The sequence below is a fragment of the Aquila chrysaetos genome, chromosome 9, assembly GCF_900496995.4.
Source record: "Aquila chrysaetos chrysaetos chromosome 9, bAquChr1.4, whole genome shotgun sequence".
Classification (NCBI taxonomy): Eukaryota; Metazoa; Chordata; class Aves; order Accipitriformes; family Accipitridae; genus Aquila; species Aquila chrysaetos.
Genome location: NC_044012.1, coordinates 41,389,755 through 41,409,720, shown reverse-complemented (window position 1 = coordinate 41,409,720; position 19,966 = coordinate 41,389,755). Strand labels below are relative to the sequence as shown.

Genomic DNA, 19,966 nt, shown 5'->3' with positions numbered 1-19,966 from the left:
GCAAAGCAGACTGGAAATTCTGCAGTTCCTGGAGTGTAAAATGCTTCTGCTTCAAGTCCAAATCAAATTTCTTCTAGCTTTCTCTTTAAATAAAGATTATGTGTGCAATTTAAAAAAAAAAAAAAAAAAAAAAAAAGTTCCACCAGCATCAGTCTGCTGCATGCCATTCCCAGAGCAGAGATGATGAGAAAACTGACACAAGTTTACAGTTTGGGGTTTTGTTGCTGCTTGTGCTATGGGTTGATGGTGTGGTAGTTAGCATTACAGATTACAAAAAGACATGCAATGCAGAGAAGATAGCCATATGGAAATAGTAACAGAAAAGGAGAAAGAGGATTCAAGGATGTCCAAATACTTAGAATTTCTTGGATTTTTCATTGTACTCTCAAAAAAACATGTGCCCTGATACAAGTTAAATATTGCCCCAAATATGAAAACTTTTCCAAATTTAAAACCAAACTGCTTCTGAGCCAGCTTCTCTGAAAATGTTTCACCTACAAAGTCTTCTCTTCTGTCCATCTGGCACCTTTCTACCTTTAAGAGTACCCTGAAATTTAGAAGGGTAAATCAGAGGAAATAAATAATTATTTGTCTTTTAGCATTATTTATGTTCTGGATAGATCATTTGTGTTCATGAATATATAGGAATGTAGTTACAAATATTTCAGACTTCTTATGCTGGAAATTATTTTCTGGGTTTGTTTTTTTTTTTTTTTTTTAAAAAGGGTTTTGTTTGGCAACTCATTTCTAAAATCCAGTCTACTTCTGAAAGCCTGTTTTCACAGACAAAGATATTTAGTATTCAGAATCTGCTTCTTACTACAAATAGTTAAAATAAATACACTTTGATCTCTGGAAAAAAATAAACCAAATATTGATGATTAGATTTATGTAATGACAAATACTTAATTTTTATTTTCCCTAAAGTTCAGTGTAACAGATTCTCCATACCGAATGCATACTCATCCCCAGTAATCTCTGATTAGCATTTCCTACAGGTGAAGTATGGGTGCTGACTCAGGCTGTAAAATGATTCCTCTCTTGTTCAGCGCATGAATGAGTTTTTCACAATCACTGAGGCGGACTCTGAGGTTCGTTGGTAGCCCTCTATAAGACTTGTGCTCCTGAGCAGTGTCAATTTGCCACCTGTCTCTGCTGCTGACCAATCTTGGTCAAATGTGCCCCAATTGCATGAAATAGTGGAGCCTTCAGACTTTGACACTTCATTAGTTCATCCTTACACTCTGGCTGCAGAAAATCTTTCCATTACAGCTACTGTGCTCTTAGTACCATTTTGGGTTTGGGTTTGCTCCCCACACACCCACCTCCCACCCTCCCACCACACCCCCAAGTTTTCTACTTGTTTCTGGGATGCCTCTGTCATTATATTAGAACATTAGTATCTTCAGTTCTCCAGTGAGTGAAAATACCGTTCCTTACGCTTTGAACCTTTGTTCTGCTGAAATGTTACATAGGAACATAAATTCAGAAAGAATTTTGTGCCTTCTCAAGTCAAGATTCCAATGAGCAAAATGCTCTGCTCTTAATTATTTTTTTTTTAAATACTTGAATATTTCCAGGCTTTGCTCTGCTGTGCAAAAGCTATACAGCATAGCAAGTATTTCAGCCGCAGCTTTGAGTCTGCTGTGCAGTCTTTTTTGTACATTGGCTCTACCCTGACTATATGGATGCAACTTGCTAGGGCCTCCAGCTTTGCTTTGCTTGGAATCAGTAAATTAGCTCTTTGATCTAAAACCAGTGCAGAAAGGAATTAGTGTTTTCATATCCTTTTAGCCTGAGCACCATACACTGCTGAGTGATCTAAAGTCTTTTATTAATCTACCTATACAATTTTTTTTAATAGGAGGGAATATGTCTTCCTTCCACTTGAATAAACTGATGGTTGAAGGAGTTCTAAAAGTGTGCTTGTGTTTGGCTTCAGGGCTTTTTATGAGTCTGTGCCTTCCTTGTGGGTGAAAGCACAGACCCAAGAATATTGGTCTATCACAGTGTGTATCTTCAGGGAAGAGCAATTACAGGTAAGTAATTTTCTATTCCTGGTTTTGGAAATTGGATTTTCTTTTTATGTTAGGCACAGTAGTCTATATAACAGTCTTCCAAGAGAAAAGTTACATTTTCGGAGCATTTAAGCATAGTAATTTAGAAAGTATGTATTCATTTTGCACAGTAGCTTGTCAGCTGGTACTTCATATGAGAATCTATTTGTGCACCAAAGTTACTTACTGATATTTTAAGTTATTCTACAATTGACTAGCCATTATTTTTGCTTTAGTTTGCATCTCTGTAGAAAAATTTATTTGCACCCCTCAGTTGTGAAAACTATGACCTGCTACCGTATGGGTAACTGGCAGTATTTCAAATATGGTTACATGTTTTTGTTCATTTCTTAGGAACCAGTGAAAAAAGATGTGCAGGAAAAACCACCCAAAGAAGTGGCTGAGGTTACTACTAACAAGTGCTCTTTCAATCCAGAGGTGAGACTACTGGTGAAGCTTTGATTCAAGATGGAGTTAAAGAAGGCAACAGACAAACATAATGTTTTAGTTATTCATATAGATGTCTGTTTGCTGAATTCAAGGTTTAAAGGATTACTATACCTAAGGAACCAGCCTTCTGCTGACTGATGAACATTTCATAGGTTTTATCTAATAAAACTCTTCCTGAAGCTATCAGAAAAAAATCACTGATGATGGAGTGAGATGTAGGGTTCTATTGTAATTTGGTAAAAATAGTGTTCTGAAAATTCAGTTTAGCTGTGTTAGTTATTCCATGTGTCAATTCTAGAAGACTGACCTTTAAACTATATTACAATTTAGCACAGAAATGGCTAATACATCCAAAATGACTTTTTATTTCAAAAATTCATATTTTTACTAGAGTACATAGGTCAATATTGCACATGCTTAGATCTCAAAAACCTGAAGCTGAAAGAGCTGTTCCTTTGGGTGTTATGTAGAGCTGCACAAATTAACAATTGTTGAAGATCTAGCCTATACCTGGTTTTTCAGCCTTTGCCTGGTGTGACCTTAACGTACAATTTTAAATACTGAAAGGCTTGGGCATAATTTTACTTAAATGACAGGTTTTGGTCAGCACAGAACAGTTACTGTGGTGAGTCTGTTCTAATTCATCCAAGACCACCCGAGCGTATGCTCTATTTTGATGTGTACTTAGCCACAAATTACACTAACTCTGCATTGTTGCATGACAGGCCTATCTATCCCAAAGCAATTCAGGCCTTGTAAATATGAATAAAATGTTGGAATTAAAACACATTTTAATTTCTCTGTATGCATTCAACAATGTACCTGAATTTTATTTGACAATCCAGCAAAAACATTTACTTTTTCATCATGTTGTCTTTGTTAGCTTATTTAAAACCTGATCCATCTCCTTTCTCTTTAGAACAAAACTGAATGCCAGGCAGCTGATTAGATCATAACTTTTTTTTAAAAGAGAAAAATAAAATGTAAACAAAAGAGAAAGGATGCTACATTTGCAATTATATGAAAACTGACAACTAACACTAATGATTTTTTTAAATTTTTTTAGTTTTTCTTTAAGAAAGAAAGCACAAGTGTTAGCCTGACTTTAGCATCCAGTAACATCTCACCTATCATAACACAATATTTGATTTCCTTTTTTATCTAACTCAAATCAGTCAGATTTGTTGGAAGCTAACAAAGTTGAAAAGTAAGATGTGCTGTGGAAGTCCTGTTGAAAGGTGCAGCCTTGCCAGCTGTTTTACTGGCAGAAGCACTCTGGCTTGAATACCAGAAACATTCCACCAACCACCTTCATTTATTGTTTTTTTCTCTTTTCAGTTCTCGTTTACAATTACTATTTTTATCTACACATCTCATTAAAAAGACTTTTCTTTTGTTTGCACTTTCCAGAATGTTCTCTTAAAGTTAAAAATGTACTAAGAAAGAGTGAAGTATGCAGCTCAATCTTATCATAGAAGCTGTTGTTCATACAGAGTACCAATTGTTTCAGCAACCAAGAACGGTACACTCAGATATGCATAATGATTTGAAGTAAGAGTTGCAGCCTCTCTTGAGTAGGCAAGCATTTTTTCTACAGATCCAACTGAGATCTGCAATATCCTATTGTATACTTTCCCAGGTGCATAATAAAGGATCTTCTTTATTTCCTTTACCAGGAATTTATTTTTCTGGACACCTTAGGATACTTATGAAATGCACAGAACTTGCCTCAAGGAATACCTTGGGCTGCACCTCAGTCTCTGCACACCAGCACTATGCCTCCCAATGGATAGCAATCTAGCCATGCACTTTTTGCACATTGAGCACTGCCTCAGCTGCCTATTTTATTACCTGACACATGCAAAAACACTGCATATGCACAGCATGCAATCATAATTCTATGAAATTGATGCAGCTGTTCTCTGGAAACCCCAAGGGTACTACTGCTAAGCCAGGCCTAGTTCAACAACAAATATAAGCTTTCATCTCCAATGTATTTCAGTTCCATAGCTACTCAGAAGAAAAAATGTTGCAGGCATTTTGAACAATATACTAAGTAGGTGATTTTAATTCCCCTACATAAAATTGCTGACCTGGTTTGTACACTCTTAAAAAATGAGAGAAAGAAAATAATAAAACCATTATGTTCTGAGCTCTGAAACCAGCTATGTCTGTGGAGCTTTTCTTATTGTTTTGTTTTTTACAAATGTTATTCTCCTTGTTTTGAGCCTGATTTGAAAATTTTTCTGGGTTGGGACTTCTAAAAGATTTTTCTCCTATGCATGCTTTTTGTAGTGTGTTAATGCATAAGCACCCACAGCAGTCATTCCTTACTTAAGTCTAGGCCATTGAACAATCTCTTCTTCCTGTCTCGTAGTTTAATAAAGCTCATGAGTGCTTAACTGCCTGTAAAGATCTCTGTCAAACTTGAAGTCAGCCCATGAATTAAAAGCTGTTGGAACACAGGTACACATGGGCATGCACAGCAGTATCATGTAAGACTTGTTTACATGCTTGTGAAATGACACAATGCTGTCCCAGAAGATGACCATCTCAGAAAATATTTGGTGATTAAAACTGAACCCTGAGACTGCACATACCATCTCTATGCTAAGTTCTTCTTAATTAATACTGTCATATTTATTTTCAATTTGATCACTTTCAGTCTGATCCACCAGAACCAGTGAAGAGGGTGTCCCCATTTAGAGACACAGGGAAGGAGCTGAAGACTCTTAGTAAAGCTCTAGCTCACTCAAGGTAAGGGAATCCAGAGCACACAGATTTGGGCCAGTCAATGCTAAAGGAATCTTTGGTTCTTTAGTGGCAGCAGTTCAATCACAGGTGAAATAATCAAATGTACCAACAGCTTAGAAAAGATAGTTTACAATTCTTCCTTTATAGGCTATATGCAGACTCAAAATGTTTTCAATGCTGTATGAATGTATGAATGATTGATAGCTCTGTCTATATCAATACTATATTGTTTTAATGTTCTTTATAAAGGTGCTTGTTACTTCTTTGCAATCTTTTGCATGACACAGTGTTGTGCCAAGATTTGGTAATAAAGTAGTAAAAAATGAGCAATGTTAGGACATATAATGTGATATTACGTGATAGAAAATCATAGTGAAAATATCTACCACTATTATAGAAACACCTGCATGGACTCATTTGAAATTTACCAACTTGAGTCTCAGGAAGATGCTGACATGGAAGGATTGATTTTTGTGCCCCTTACCTGATGGATAGTGAGCTGTTATAATAAGATATGGATTTGGGATCCTATATACCTTTTAGCCAGCAGAGTTTGGACAGCAACTGTTGTTTTATGGGACTGACCACAGAAAGTAGCTGGGTGCTCATGCTTTTCCTAGAAAGTATCTTCTGTTGCCACTAGACACAATAAACTTCTGTCCCAGCAGGGCGTTTCTTATGGTCTCACTTAAAAAAACCAAAACAAAAACCAGGGAGGCCTGTTGGTAATAAGCTTTAGCAAAGAGTACTCTCCCATTTAGGCACTCATACTCTTAAATGTACTTAGGCTGTGTTGTCACCCGTGTTTCACCACAGTCACTGCAGGTGGTGCTTAAGTTGACAAGATTGAGGCTTGAATATGCTTTTCTGTTGCAATCACACATTCTGCTTGCACTCCAAACTTGCCTACAGAGACCATTCGCTCTATTTTCTCAGTATTAGCTTAAACAGTTGCTAAACTGCATAATAAGCCTTGCAGTAGGTGACTCTAGGGTTTTCTAAATTTTCCTGGAACCTTCTAGCTTTCCTGATGTGAGTGTTAAGCTAAGAAATGAGATTCATTTGCAACTGAAACAGCAAGCAGTAGTACGAAAAGATGATTTACATCTGGCAAGGTTTAGCAACAGCCTGCTGCAAATAAAACTGACAAATTACCACTGCCAGCCCCAGCAGGGTACAGATTACACAAGTGTTTACAAGGTTCCTAGACTTTAAGTCTTTGAAGAGTGTTCACTCAATAAAAATAGTTGAACTAAAGCAAGCAGCAATAAGACAGACATCTATATAAAAAATTATTAATTAGGTTAAATCTAAGCAAATAGGGCAGTCGAGAACACATGATATTGTATTAGCATAATATATTGAAGACAAATTAGGCTCTTGCATTGTCTGGCTGAGATTGTAACTGCATAAAACTCAAGGAAGTTAGAGAAAAGTAGCTTCTTTGCATGTGGTACTGTAGAGGAATCAGAACTTTACATTTCACAATAATGTGTTTTTAAATATTCTCAAATTTTTACATCAGAGCAATTTCTAAATTTTATACTAGTTACTCATGATAACATTAAATTTCACATTCTTCCCTTTTATCTTTCTCTTCCCCCAATTATTTTTATTATTCACTTTGTTAATTCACTTTTAGTGAATTTTTCACTTGATAAACTTGGCCGAAAATAGTAATAAACCTTAAACAAAATAATAAATGCTGTGTACTTTGAAGGTTGGATAAGCCATTTTAGTAAAGCATGACTTGTTTTTGCCATAAATCCACTGTTAGTTATGTTTGACTGCCTGCATTCATTGTTTATTGCTAAATTTCAGTGGGATTGTCTCCTCGAGGTCAAGTTAAAGTTCTTTTGATGATAACCTGCCAAAGATCAGTTTACTTCTTTATATATGAGTTGCAGGTGCTTGGAGCTTGCTTTTGGTTGCTTTACATTCTTTATTCTCAAATGAGTAGGATAAAAAATACTTGCAAGTGTTCTACAGGATGAAAATTACTATCACCATGGGTATTAAAAGGCTTGATTTTTTTAAATCTTAGCAAATTGATTTGTAGACATTTGGATGAAGCAAGCTGGACCACTCATTTCATTATAATTTACAGTTTGAATAATTGAAGTGTCAAGGTATTGATCCTAACTCTTGGCTGAGCAGCTAACTTTTTATGTACCTTTGTGCAAATCACTTGACCCCTCTGCAGCTCTGTCAAGTAAATTGTAAATTGGGCTTGGAAACTAGACAATGTATCTGAACTAAACTCACTGCATAAATATATAGCTTTTAAATTTATATGGATGGTGGAGTGTGAATGAGGATTGCTTTTGTTACTGAAAGCAAAATTTTTTTTTTTTTTACATATAGGGGATATTTTTTTTTCTTGCTATTTTCATGTAAATTTTTTAAATTTTTAATCTTATTACCACTATCTTACGCTTTTAGGAATGTTTGATAAATCTTACGATGCCTAGCACTCAAATACATGCCAGCATTGTCATCTTCATCTCTGCAGCACTGCTAGGTGTTAGGTGGATAAATATTATTACTCCCATAGGTAAACTATGAAAGTCACGTTGGGGGTGTAAGGTTAATTATCACTGGAACATCTACAATTGGAATTTGGGTGTCTCAGGTAACTGAATGCCTTACTTATTCTTCTAGACTTCAGTGATGCCTCTGTTTCTCTGATTTTTATTTTTATTTTCAGAACTGGCCTACTAAATTAGAAGCTTCAGGGAAAGACTTCTTAAGACATCCAGCCCATTACTCTGGCCTATAACAGATGAAGTGTTTAGTCTAGCCTACTTTTAACTGAAAACATTTCTGTTTCCTGCACCGCGTTATGATAAACGCAGATTTGCCTTCCACTGAATTTTTAATGGTAATGCAATCTGGAAAATTATGTTAAATGTAGATTTTTAATGATGTGAACAGATTTTATCCTGATGTGTTTTGATGTCATATCTTTCCTCCGAGTTATTAAAAACCCAGATTTCAGTCTTTCATCCCTTCTTACCTCCAGAAGCTAATACAGCTAAAGGGACAAATGAGATTATATTCCTTTATGTACATTATCAGCAGAATTGTCTGTTGTGTCCTGATCAGTTGTACCTGCATGACACCTGCAGAGGATAGTGATGTTGTGCAATTGTTCTTAAATACCTAATTTGGCTTGCAGAATCCTTTTTACTGCTGATGCAGAAGATGGAAAGAACCAAACTCCATTTTAATATCCCAAGCAGAGTTTGAAGTGTGCTGATAAGTAAGAAAATACCTACCTGTTAAAGCATCTCCGACTCTGCCATCTTCTTCTAGTCCCCTAAATTTAATTCACAGTTGCATTCAAAACTAACTTCGTGTGATTTCAAATGCCTGGGTGGAAATATTCCTGACCACAAGTTTTCCATGACAATTGAAACAGATGGAAGATGAAGAAAGGGAAGACTTAATCTTGTGCTACTGCACTAATAAATGTATATTTACTTTTTACATTTACTGAACAGTAAATGATATATTTACACACATTTTGTTTTTGAAGATCAGAAGCATGGTCAGGGTGTAGTCAAAGCTGCTTAGTACACTCAGGAGAAATGTGCCTTTTTGCTCTTGTGTAGGCAATGGTCACTTTAATACTAGTTTCTGGAAAACACTGTTGTCTGAATAAATGCTCAAATGAAGTTTGCCTGTCATATCATGTAATACCACACATTCTTTATATTGTAATCCCAATAGTGATCCTGTAACACACCTAATATAATTTGTTCTATTTACTGTGGCAATTAAATCATGAATCCCACATATCTTATATTATTTATGAAGTGAAGTATGATATGGGCTGTAATGGCCACGGAGAAATTTTATTGAGAAGTCAGGGAAACAGATTTTTTTGAAATATGAACTCACTTTCTGAAATGCACAGTAGCCAAATGACCTAGTATGCAGAAAATATCCAACAGACTTAATATGTGGAAATCAAAGGTACACATTAGCTGTTTTTTAAATTTTTGTGTTGTGTAAGCCTGGAAGTTCTTTGAGTGTCATTGTATGACTTTTTAACGATGAAAATGTTAGCCATTCATCTTGAGTGTTTGCACAATGTTACTTTGACTAAATCTGCATGTAGAAAAAAAGAACAGCAAGAAGAGCAAAGAAATCAAACCCACAGACTTTTTAACCAAATATTGAGATGTGAAGTTGGGGGAAAAGATAATTTCAAGTGAGAATGACTGCACTGCTGGTTTGTACCCAAAGGACATGTCAGCAATACTTCTTAGTAACAAATTCGGACAATAGAAAAGGAGCTATTTTAGAAAAAAGAAGCAGAGTGGAAAATGCAAGAAAGAAAGAAAGAAGAAAACTGGAGTTTTCTTCTCCAGGGCAGCAACTTTTAATTTCAATTAAAGCAGTCAGGCTAGCAGAGCAGCATGCTAATACATACTACAGGGAGTCAGTGAATACAAATGGCCTTTGTGGATTTGTTTTTTGCTGCTTTTCCTCCTCTTGATTGAAAAGGAACACCCAGCAGTTGTCTTAATTGGACGATAATTGATACATATTCACAGGAAGTAGTGCCTGTGATCTTGCAGCTTGTTTGTATGAAAGAGTATAATGGAACAAACTGTGAGGAAGTTTTTTAATGATGACAGTGACATAGCACAGCTGTATGAATTATTTTAAAATTATCTCAAAAATGTTTTGAGAGTCATTACTGGAACAGACTTAGCTGCATTCATAAAGCTTTAATATTCTACCTTACACATTAAAAGCATAATTAAACTGAAGATAAACCTTATAATTATGACCTCATACCTCCTCTCAGTAATACTCTCTTATACTTTCTTGAGTCCTCATGATGATAGAGGATGATGACAGACGCAGAGGTTGCTCAAACTACTCATCTTTCAAAACTGTCAGTCACTAGTGCCAAGTAGAAAGTTGTACCAGCTCTTCCCTACTGATGAGTTGTACCCAATTGCTTTAGGGAGACACCTGCCAGTGTTCAGATACCATTTTACCTAAACACAGGATTAAAATTTAGGAAGGAATTTGCTTATCTTTGTGCAGCATAAAATGAAAAACTATTTGGGAAATCTGTAGATAATGATCATTCCTTTTCCTTTGTAGATCAATGAATGTTACTTCCAGTGGAGATTGCCCATGTAGACACAAAGTAGCTCTGACTTACTTGACTAAGTACTTCCCAATGTCAGATTCAGTGGGTGGAATACAGTATGGCAGAAATGACACTTTGTCCTTGAGCATTCAAATATCTTTAGCTTTGAGCTAAGAATTATGTTTTCATTGCTATTGCTATTCTTTCTAAAACTAAGCAAAACTTAGAAGCACAGCCCCTTTGAAATGACATTCAGCTCTGAGGGAGATCCTTTCTTATTGCTTTGTTCCAATGACATCTGTAAATGGGATCTGGAAATAATGTTAAGTAATCCATGCTTGCATGAGGACTTATTGTATGAGAACCAAGAAAGTAGATGTGTCTATAACTAATAAATTGTAGAAAGATGTAGGAACAGTTACACAGCAAAAGAGATTACCAAAGCAAGGGAAGCTTGTAGTTGTTAATCCATAATAAAAGCAGGTTGCCATAAATCACTTCTGTAGACTAACTCAGCCCACAAAGACCATGCAAGTGTGCTGGAAATACTCTTGTTAAACATTACCACAAAAAGCAGTGCTTAAAAATAAGCATATTGCTTCAAATGAGAGTAGCTGAAAATACTTTCTTTGTGTGAAAAGGAGGTAGGAAAGGTGATAGAAACTGGAAGCTGTGCAGTGACAGTCATCTAAGCATAGGTGCCCATGTAAAAATGACAAGTTGTGGTCATCCTCAGCTGATGGTGTCTAGGAGTCCACAGCTTTGAGCTGCAAGCTCAAAGGGGAAGTGTCCATGCCATTCCATGAGCCAGTCCAAGCCTTTACTTGCAAAAAGGGCATGTTAAACCTCTGCATTGCATTTCCCATAGTTTGAAGAAAATGGCTCCCATGCATCTGTTTCACTGTGCTGTGCTAGTTAAATAAAACTAAATGTCAAACTGCTGGCAGTTTAACAGTATTCAACTGGCTGCTTTTTATGTTTTAAATTAGAAACTGGATGGCTCTTTAAAATGGTTCAAGTTTCCTGAAGGCAGATCTCTAAAAGTCACTCTGCATGCAGAAAGCCCAGCCTCTACTAATGCATTCTTTATGCCTGCAACAACAGTTAGACTGACTGTTACCCCAAGAGCCATTTCTCTTACTTCTTTTCCTGCTAGTGGCTGTGTAGCTGACTTTAATACAAAACCATTTAAATTTTGTGATTGAAATGGCAGCTACTACCAGAAGATTTTAAATGGCAAGAAATGTGTTATTTTTGGAGTTTTGGTTATGACCTTGTCTGTCCTTACCTGTGAATCTATACTGATCCTATTCTAATATATGCAGATGAAAAAGATGTTAGTGTTTAGAGGTTTTGATAAGTTGGCATTTCTTAATGCATACTGTTTACTGGAAGATACAGTGGAGTCTGTAAAAGCAGGGAGGAGAGGCAACGTAGAGTTAAGAAGCAAAGAAGAGACTGAGGCAGTACTGAGAAGGTGAAATGTTTATCTGCCAATATTAGTTTCCAATGTATTTAATACTTCATAACATCAGTTGCTTGGAAACTAGTGTTTTGTGCCCTTTTGCTGCTTGGCAGAAATCACTCTTAATTGGCGTGTTTCTAGCACTGTCACTGCTGGCAGTTTGCAGCATTATTTTTTTTTTCCACAAGCAAAAATTTTCTTTTACCTGAATGATGGCTCACATTAATTAGACAGCAGTCATGAGCAAAGACAACCATCTAAGTGTATGGATGTATGAATCATTATCATCAATCACTGGAAAGGCTGCTATTCCCATCAACATTTCTGCCTTTCCAGGCTGTTCATTTGAGTCTCAATCTCCTTTCCTTTTGTGCAAAAATATGTTTGTGTGTGTTTGAAATTTTGTAAGTGGAAATAGTTCATTGCTTATTAGATTTTGCTATCTATCTAAACACAACAGTCTAATACCACATACAAAATTACACATTGTCAATGAATGTTTGAACAAAGCTAACACTTAAAATGGGTTTTCCATTATTTAGTAGTAAAATGTCATTGCTCTGTAAATACCTTTATGTGGTAAAGCAAGACACTAGATCATGGGGAGTGGTTTCTACTTTCACATGAAAATCTTGAACCAGCATTATTTCCTGGTAGAGGATCAGGGACCTCAGTGAAGTTCCACTTAACAAGCAGTGAGTTTTTACTGGTAATATGAACATAAAGTTATTATTGTACATTCTTACAGCAAGAAAATGGAAAGCCCAGAAATCTCCAGATGATTTTTTCTTTTGAAGTTTTAGTAATAGTTTCCCCACAGCTTCGTGGAAAAGAATTTAAAGCAAAGCCTTGAAATCTCACAGATTTATTTTTTTTTATCAATACAAAGCTGTCTTCTCTGTGCTGCTTTGGAAGTAATTCCCCCACTCACCTTTGTTTATGTACTTCTCCAGAGACACCAAGAGCTGGAAACCTAAATGTGCCTACCCCCAGAGAAAACTTTTATATGAAGATCAACAGGAATGGGGGTTGCAGCATGGCAGAAGTGGAGGGGGGTGTATGTGTGCATGTTCTTGTGTTCTGGGACTTCTTAAGAGAGAAATTGCTGCACTCCATTCTTTCTAGGTTGAGAAGAACACATTTCCAACTAAAAATAAGCCAGTTTTTTGCTATGTTGGTTTTTGTACCTCCAGGTAGCCAAATATGTTTGTGCTTCTCAACGTTAGACAACCTCTCCTCATTTTCAAAGTAGACATTCTGCCTCATTTCACAATGGAAGCAGCATCTTCTACGTTTTAATGTCTTTGTAGTTAATTGTAAACCACTCTGAGACATCTTTAAATATGCAGTGATGCATTAACACATTCACCTGGTGACATTTTTTATAGTAGTGTGGGGTGGTGTTTTGACTATTGAAGATCCTTATTTCTTGTTGCACAACCTTCTGTGAACTACAGATGACTTATTTGATGGTCAGATTTTCATGTGATAATATGCATCTTTCCCATTATGCAGATCCTGGAGGTTTTTTTTAAACAGATATTTGAGTACAGAATATTGTACTCATCTGCAGGAGAATAAAATGGGAATCTACATCTGAAATAACGTGGGTATTCCAGATTGTTTGTATGTCTTCAGCTACTCAAGACAGATGTTGATATGGTACTACTTCAGTTCCTTCCCAAAATGGTTAATGTTTCAGTATGGTAAATGATCGCATATGTCTGAGTTTCTATGGGTTAGTAACTACATTTGGTAGATTTTAATGTCATTATCATCTGGCCTTCACTGAATTTGGGAAGGGTAGATGTATGAATATTTACCCATTTGGTTCTTGCTGTGTAATTACTCAGCCATTTAATAGGAGTAGTAACCAGCGTGTTGCTGATTCTCCGTTGCCTCGTGTCTATGTTTGCATCTCTAACTTGGCTGTAAACGCTACCAAACCAGAATTTGTAATTAATTTACATTAGTATCTACATATTAATTGTGAATAGTTGCAAGCTTTTTCTTGTCCACATGCTAAGCTTTCAAGATATGACCTGAATGTGGAGCTTAATAGTAGGACTTGCTAGCTCAGGCTCACCACCATGTAAACTTAACTCCATGGCTTTCAGTAATTTCAGAAGGTGGGTAGCATATGCACCCTGTAACAACTCACCGAGTATACTTTAAGTGAACAATGCACTAATTCTTATTTACAATGAGACTGCCTTACATCACTCAGGAAAGGTGTGAAGCAGTCTTAATGTAAATGAATTTGGGACATACTGGCATAGATTACAACGCTGAATGTAAGGCACTGAAGAACTGAGTGAAATGGTCAGCAGCTCCAGTATTTGAGAGAATGGAACAGATTCTCCACTGGTATAAATCAGTATCACTGCTGACAGTTTACAAGAAATGCAGAGTTTGCTCTCCTACTGTTCTGTGTGTGCTTTGTAAATCAGAAGAGCACTGTGTGCGTATGGATTTTCTTTTATCTTGGTACTTCCTGCTGTTTTAAAATTATTAGCTATTTAGGTGTTACACCACCTTGTCAGAAAGTTAAGGGACATACAAGAATTACTACAGCTATTAGAATGCAGCAACAGCTCAAATGGAGTCTGACGTGTTAATGCACATACACACAACATAGTATTTGGGGGGACTGGAATGATAAAAAATAAGTGTCCTAACTGAAACAGCAGTGAGGACAGTAACATTTAATCAATTGAAATCTATGAGGATGCAGGTGTTAATGTTTGTGCTCCTGCAGAGATTATTGTAGGATCCCTAATAACTTCAGGTTGCCAGAACTTCTATTTTATTATATGTTCAAAACCACAGACCTTCTAGTACCACAATGCCCCCTAAAACTAGGTAAGAGCATAGATTTCAAGTTTAATCCAAATGAAGCAAGCTTGCTGCTCTCACCACTTCCTTCAGTGGATATTTCTTTGAATTCTTCAGGATCCAAATACTCATTAGCCTCATTTGAGATTTGTGATGGGGTCAGAGCTCATAATGGCATAGCTGCAAATAATGCTAAGTGTTCATTTAGAAGAATTATACTGGGTTTTAATCTATGGTTTTAGTCTGTAATGTTCAGAATACAGTTTAGCTGTATTTACTGTAGTTTCAAAGTTATTGCCTCCTGTGCTTCCTGTTTTATACAGAAATGGATTGTTGTTTGTGTTACTTTTTCTGCTGTCGAAAATATTTACTCAGAATGCTTTTAAGTGGCATTGTGCATAAAATTGCCCTTGCTTTTCACCTGGGAAGCCTTAGCTCATATTCAGTTTGTCACTAGAGCAACAAGTTAGGCAGTACCCAGCTGATACTCACCTTGCAACACCCTCAACAGGGTCTGGCCTTGTGCCCAAAGAGGAGCTTTCACTGGTCTAGTAGGGAATTGTTGCAGATGCAGATTGAAATGCTTTTATGAAAATAAAGGAAATGGTTTTTAGAAAGCCTGTGCTCTCAGTGGTTTTCAGAGCAATGCCATGTTGGTTTCATTTATATTTACAATTGGCTATAGGCCTCTGGAAAAAGGCTAAATTCTTTCTGTATAGCATCTGGAGATGTTCAGTCATTAGCTTTATTGGTGTAAAGGCTGTATTCATTAAGAAAATTGAATAAGCCATTTTATGAAACAGTGGCTAACAATTTCCATTATCAGAGAAATATGTATGTAAATTGTTTGATAGATACATAGTTATTTTACTTACAGCTCACAATTTCTGTTCACCATGATCATAACATAATGTTCAGCTTTAGAGCGACAGAGAATCAAGCTGGTATAAATAGACTGCAACTTCTTTGCACCTCAGGGAATGGGACAGAGGGAGATAAGCAGGAAGAGTTAATGAGACTGAAGGACCCCTGTAACACCACCCACTGCATCCAATACAGTTGCTTAGTACAGGGACAGCCACATGGGTGTGCAGCCTTCTGCCTATCTTTCTAGCAATTCTGTTCAGGCTGGAGTTATACCAGGTTACTTGAGCAAGGATTTGGCATCACATGTTCAGGAGTGCATGTCATTCCTTTAAACCATCTCCCACTGAATTTGTTTACCTACAAAGTAGATGTGAGGTTGTTAACTGTAAAATTTGATCTTCTGAGACAAATACACCCTTAGTATGATTCCTTTGAATTTAGTGATGATGACCCGATGTACTTAAATAAGGTATATTTAAACAGAAGGTAAAAACAACTGGTAAATATCTAGCTTGTCTTTACCCTGATGCAAAGGTTTCTGGCATTGTTGTTATTATAGCTTCTTACTGTTTTTCTAGCACCTAAATTATAATTAAGACAAATTTATGATTTCCTTTTATTTTTATGAGTCATTTCTCACTCAAAGAAAGGCACCAAGAATCTCAGATCTTAGCAGTAAAAGTCCAATTCCCCGATACTTTAATGGCCTTGTATAACAATTAACTGATGACCTTGAGTCCCTAAAGGATTTAAAGAGTAATTTAATAAGTACGTAGTTACACCAAGCACTAAAAATATGCTTGCTTCTGTATGTGTAGTACACTACTGGGTCACTCCTTTGCACATGTCATTGACCCTTATCTATAATATATTCCTGTAGAGAGAACTTGAAGTATTCCATGGTACATTATTACTGCTCAGGAAACTCTTTTGATTTTCATGCTGATAAAGATATTAACTTAGAAAAATAAGACAAATCCTTTTGTCTGAATGGCAGTTGAAAATCTGTGTTGTGACTACAGTTGACTGAAGCTCAATTACTTTAATAAATGTATTCCAAATTTCATCTTGATTACATTTGCATTTTAATGAATTATTCTCACCTACTTGTCAAATAGGCAGCCCAGCTAAATTTATTAAGTTATTGTATAAACAGGGTATTGTGATGCCAGAGTTTAAATGGAGAAATATTTGATGTCCTATTCCAGCAATATACTGTAAATCTACAGTGTAGAAAAGTACGTTGATGACGTCTGTATTTTAAGTTTGGATTTATTTTACTCTTTTTCCTGACAAGAATCCATGAACCTTTAGGGTCATTCATAAATATCCCAGAAATTATTCTATGGAATTATGAGAGGACTTTTTTGGTATAAATCAGGTAGTTATTACAGCTTTATATGCTGCATTTCTGTTAATTCTATGTTATTTCTTTTTCCATACTTGGAGACTGTAGAGATACTTTTTGTAATACCTAGGGCATCAAGGAAGTCATAGACTAAAAATATTCATTCACAAGTGTGCATAACATTTCCTATTCCTATGGGTGTATGAGAGTGATCATTGATTTTGGTATATACATATTAAAGCCTTCTATATTAGATAAACCTTTAAAAAAAGTACTCATTGTACTTGCCATTTATGCATCTTTCTCCAATAATACTGGTTATGGCTGTTAGTGTAAAAGAACTTCCTAGTTTATAATGTATCTTTCTCTACCACTTGTCTTTGATTCATGTAATAACCTCATTGTTCGCTATTTGTGGCATTATAATACACAGCTACAGCAGGGGTTTTGAAGAAGGAATACTTACATTAGTGTGTGCAGAAATGTAGAAAAAGCACTACAAAGGGGAAAAAATATTTTTACATACAAATATCTTGAGAGTTGGCAGACAGGAGAGAGAGAAAACTACTGGAAAAAGACATAAAGCAAGAATTTGAGGCCATTAAATGTTTTAAAGTATTCAAAGAGAAGTCTGTTATGCAAAATACTAGGTTCTTATGAAAAACATTAAGCCAGTCTGAAACGACTCTGAAATCCTTATGTTTTTCTAAAGCATGCAGCATTTCTTCTCAGGGACATCTTATTTTCTTTTGGGTTTTTGTGGGTTTTTTAGTTTTTCCAAAGTTAGTACAGGAATATCTAGCAAACGGATTATCTAGCTGAACTGGAAATATTTTCAGTCTTGTATTTGTAGTTGCTGGACTTAAAAAATAATGTCAACAAAACCAAAAACCCAATCCCCAAACCATTAAATTGTGCAAGTGGTTTTTCATCAAGGGAAACAAGGAGGGGGTAAACTGTGCTCCCCTCGAGAACTGGTGAATTTGGTGCCTGAAATTTGCAACCTATATGACCTTCAGGTGCTTTAATACCTATCTGGTAAGAAAAGAGAATTATTACTTGTCAGTAAAACAAATAAGGCCCAGCTTTCAAGCCTAGTTTGTTTTTGAAAGAATCAATACAGCCTGATGACACTTCATTCAAAAGTCAGCAATACATTAACTAAAAGGGATGTGTCCTATACATGGATAGGATGCTCGTCTAACTTGGATCAGCTGCTACATTCTTAATTTTACATTTTAATCTAAGGCTGTAAAGTAGTTGTGTGCCATATCTCTTTCACTGCCCTAGCTCACCTTTTCTTTTCTTTTTTTTTTTTTCTTTTTTTTTTTTTTTTTTTTTTTTTTTAAATCTCTGTTGTCATCCTACAGGGAGTGCATTATGGTTTCTTCTTTATTTTCTTCTCTTGCAGTTATACCCTGGCTGTTCAGCTCACTCACAGGCTTCACTGGCACCTTTCTTGTTTCTAACAATGCAGCCTTCTGACAGCGAGTGGAGTTTAGCATTAGGGCAGTGCCTGTCAGGCTGACAACTGAGTTAAGACAGTGAGGGGCCGAATGGGCAATTGGCTGCTATAAATTAGAATTAGGCAGGAAGTTCTTAAATCAAGTAGTGGACAAAGTGGTGTTGAGTTCAAGACATCCAATAGGTATATTGCAGAAGGAAACACTAATGTTGAACTCTTGAATATAGAAGAATTTGAAATCTCTGTTAAAAATTAAGTTGGTGGGCATCAGAGAAATTAATCAATTTGATAATGTGTCTTCAGTACACTGACCAACTTGTGACGACTTTCTGCAGGCATCATATCAATTCTGTGAAGCAAGGTGGAGAATACTTTCATCTACTTCACCAAGAATCACTGGAGAGGAATAACAGACAGAAAGCAGCTCAGCAGGCTCAGGGCACGAGATGGAGGACTGAGTTCCAGGCACCCGAATATTCCTCTGATGTGGAGGAGTCAGAGGAAGAAATAAACATGTAAGTCAATTCAGAGGGCTTTTGGTGGTCTGAGGGCAGTGGTTTTAAAAAGCAACAGTTTCCAGTTTCTGTCATTACTTGGTATTAAGGCAGAATATTACTACTTGTGTGAACTAGAAAGAGAAAATGCTTAAAATCTGGGTAAGCGAGCAGCTGTAAGCGTAGCAAGCATGGAAGAAAAATGCTTGAGGTGCTGCTTAAAAAGGAGGAAGTTTAGAAGGCAGAAGGTTAGTGAACTCAAGAGAGGTTTCATAGCCAACTCAGACCTGATTCTTGGAGGAGAAAAGGAGGGGGCCTGGTGAGTTTGTGCCATGCTTTTGTTCCCACAATGGGACCGCAGCATTAAGAATAAAAAAGAATTGCATTCAGCAGAAGTGGCTTAGCTTGCAGAGTGGGTTTCTTCGCTAGTTCAGACCTGTTACTACCTTTTTCAGATTTTCTCTCCGTTTGATCATTAGATAGTATTCAATCCTTTGGCTCACGCTGGTCTTTTCAGTGCACCTCTAAAGCCTGTTATAACACTGTAGTTGTCTTCCATTTGTCAACCCTCACTAGGTGGTGAGGTGATTAAATACTTGCCCAGCAGGACAGAGTAGCTCTTCTAGAGGTTACACACCTTTGGAGCCTTATTGCATCAAAAGCTTATCCATCTCTAACAGTCTTTTCTCATCAGTTTGCTGTGGCTTTTGTCACTCCCAAGTACTAGCTTCTTCTCATTCACCTTTCTTCCATGAACTAACTCTTAACTTGGAAAACTCAGTCTCCAGAGTCATCTGAGATGCAATTACGCCCTAGTCATAAAGTGGGACAACAATATATAACCATTATTAAAAAATAAGAAATAAAATCTTTCCTGTTAGTATGAAACCCAGACCAAAAAGCAAACATGTAGCACAGACAGGCTGAGAGATTCTGAAGAGAAAAGTATCATATTTACTACAGTAATATTTAATATCCAGCATTCTAAATGGTCACTAACTGAATAGCTAGGAAAGGTAGGAAAGGAATAGAGTATTACTGAGAGATAGTGTTATGGAAGGAGAAAAGGTATAGGGTATTAGTCAAAGTATTTTGGAATCTTAGCCTCTAATGGTCTC

General features: G+C 36.4%; 1 protein-coding gene across 3 annotated transcripts in view; it reads left to right on the top strand.

Annotated features, from left to right (window-relative positions):
- The window catches only part of CCDC60 (coiled-coil domain containing 60), a 65,581-nt gene that overhangs the window by 24,125 nt on the left and 21,490 nt on the right, over positions 1–19,966 (top strand). For 2 of the 3 annotated variants that reach the window (XM_030025442.2, XM_030025440.2), the window contains exons 2-4: positions 2,412–2,495; positions 5,158–5,264; positions 18,690–18,869. In XM_030025442.2, the coding sequence (XP_029881302.1) occupies positions 2,412–2,495; positions 5,158–5,264; positions 18,690–18,869 (371 nt within the window). The remainder of the gene's footprint in view (positions 1–2,411; positions 2,496–5,157; positions 5,265–18,689; positions 18,870–19,966) is intronic. The other variant, XM_030025441.2, reaches the window with a different exon arrangement.